General features: G+C 56.7%; 1 protein-coding gene across 1 annotated transcript; it reads right to left on the bottom strand.

The window, feature by feature from the left end:
• Positions 1–504: 504 nt before the first annotated feature.
• On the bottom strand, positions 505–888 carry LOC138415806 (large ribosomal subunit protein eL43-like). Its single transcript, XM_069544363.1, has one exon. The coding sequence runs from the start codon at positions 846–848 to the stop codon at positions 570–572; it is 279 nt and encodes a 92-aa protein (XP_069400464.1). The 5' UTR covers positions 849–888; the 3' UTR covers positions 505–569.
• Between the last annotated feature and the right edge of the window lie 1,180 nt (positions 889–2,068).

Here is a 2,068-nt window from a genome sequence, read left to right as displayed (position 1 = left end):
TTGTGGGTTTTTTTTTTTTTTTTCATGCAAACCTCCCAGCCACCTACCTCCCCTGAAGAGGAAATATCTGACAGATGACTCAGAAGGTCGGTGGGGTGAGGGGCTAGGGGCCAGAAATGTCTGAAGACTTGATGCCTAAGGTGACGCTTTAGAAATGATGGGTTTTCTGGGTGGCTTCAGGAGAGCTCCGTCTCTCTCAGGCTGGTGGGGTCACTCTCCCTTCCCTGCACTGTCCAAGTTGCTGCTCCGAGGTGACGAGGTGGACGGGGAGTTCCCGGCTTGCTGCTGGCGGCCTTCTCACCTGCTGGGGCCCTAACTGGGCCGTCCAGACTCCAGCCTGGGTCGGCTGCAGAGGTGCGGCCGTCCCAGGAGGGCAGGGCTCCGGGCCCATCCACTATCTCCAGGACTCATCTGCCTTATCTGGAGGGCCCGAGGGAGCGCTGGGGGTCTGACAGAAAGTTGAGTCTGACTCTCTGAGGTCTCAACTCAGGTTAGCAATTCACATTTTTTTTTTTTAGATAAATTAACCCATTTATTACAGGCTAGCAACGTTATCGATGGTGGCGCTTCTACTGGTCCTTCAGTTCCTTCCGTCTTCTGATGGCGGACTTGACTGTGACAGCAGAGGTGGTGGTGTAGGTCCAGGCACCACCAGCTACTGTTTTCATGCAGGAGCCACAATGCCAAATGCCCACAGCTCTTCTCTTCATCTTCGTTTTGCCACAGAAGGAGCAGGCATACTTGGCGTGCTGGCTGATTTCAATTTTCTTCACCATTTTTCTGAGGGAGGCACCATAACGGGTCCCGTACTTGCCCACGATTCCGACCTTCTTGGTGCGTTTTGCCATGTTAACGCAACCTAGATCATAGCCCAAGAGGGCAATTCACATTCTTAACAACACATGTTTATCAGGGAAGAACAACTGCCAAAGCCTTTCCCAGCCTCCCCGCTCCGGATCAGCACCCCATCTGTAGAAGCAGGGACTGGATTGGAGCTCCCCTTCCGATCTGGTCTTACCTCAGACCTCAAGCCCCAGCGCCTCAGGGAAGTCGACTCAACCCTGGGTGGAAAACGACCACCTCATCGCTCTCTTCCAACCTCCCTCGCCCACAACAGATCATGGCTGGATTCCCCTGCCTTTGGGGAAATCGCTCCCGTCTACAAGTTCACCTACACGGTTACAGAGCTTAGACACCGTCCCCAAGCCCTCCTGGTCCTTCCGGTGATTCCTGGCCCCGGTTCCTAGGACCCTCCACCAAAGCCCTGCCCTTCCAGCCACCCCTCTGCACCTCTGCCTCTGGCAGCCCCTGGGAGACCACTGGGAGCAGGCAGCTCCCTGGACCACCCCTGCCGCTTGCCTCCACTCCCCGCCCCAGCCCAGCCACTCCCAGAATGTAGAACGCCCCCTCCCTTGAGTACACCCACCTCACCCCCTGCACGCAGGTTCCCCTCAGGACATGGCGATATCAGTGACGCTTGTGGGCCCACAACACTCTATGCCTAACCCTCGCTAGGCACCCAGAGCCTAAGTGTGTAACTGAATGGAATAAAAGTGCAGCCAATGACTGAGCTGGATGAATGTCAGACATCCAAGAGCACAGAGAGCACCAGCTTTGAGAATAACCTTTACAAAGCCCCCCATCCTCCGAGCACAGATATCTGACTGATGTAAGGAACCAGAGCTGGGAAATCAGCAGGATTTTAAATCCTCCTGCTTAGGGCTGGGTTCCCTCTCCCCTTTGCCTCAGGCTTTTCCAAAGCTATGCATGACAGCCAGCCCGTTAATCCAGGCTGGAGGTAACAGCCCCAGCGCCAGACTGTGCAAGCGGCATTCAGGGCCAAGGGAAGTGCTAGCTGCTGCTTTCCTTCCCGAGGGCCAGGAGCTGGTGACCTGGTGAAAGAATGTGCTTGGCTAGGGGTGTACATTCCAGGATCAGCTTGGGAGGCAAAGGGCTCAGGCCACAGGTGGGAGCCAAGCACGGGCAGATCCTCCTCCTGGGCACCCCGGGCACCCCGCCCACCCCTGCCCTGTGTGGACCTCCCGGGACCTCCCCGGGTGCAGGGCGG

Source organism: Ovis canadensis, chromosome 12 (assembly GCF_042477335.2).
Source record: "Ovis canadensis isolate MfBH-ARS-UI-01 breed Bighorn chromosome 12, ARS-UI_OviCan_v2, whole genome shotgun sequence".
Lineage (NCBI taxonomy): Eukaryota > Metazoa > Chordata > Mammalia > Artiodactyla > Bovidae > Ovis > Ovis canadensis.
The sequence above is the reverse complement of the archived record's forward strand: the minus strand, read 5'-3'. Positions and strand labels throughout refer to the sequence as shown.

What these genes read in the sequence shown, in the direction of transcription:
- LOC138415806 (XM_069544363.1), bottom strand. Translation starts at nt 848, where the DNA reads ATGGCAAAACGCACCAAGAAGGTCGGAATCGTGGGCAAGTACGGGACC.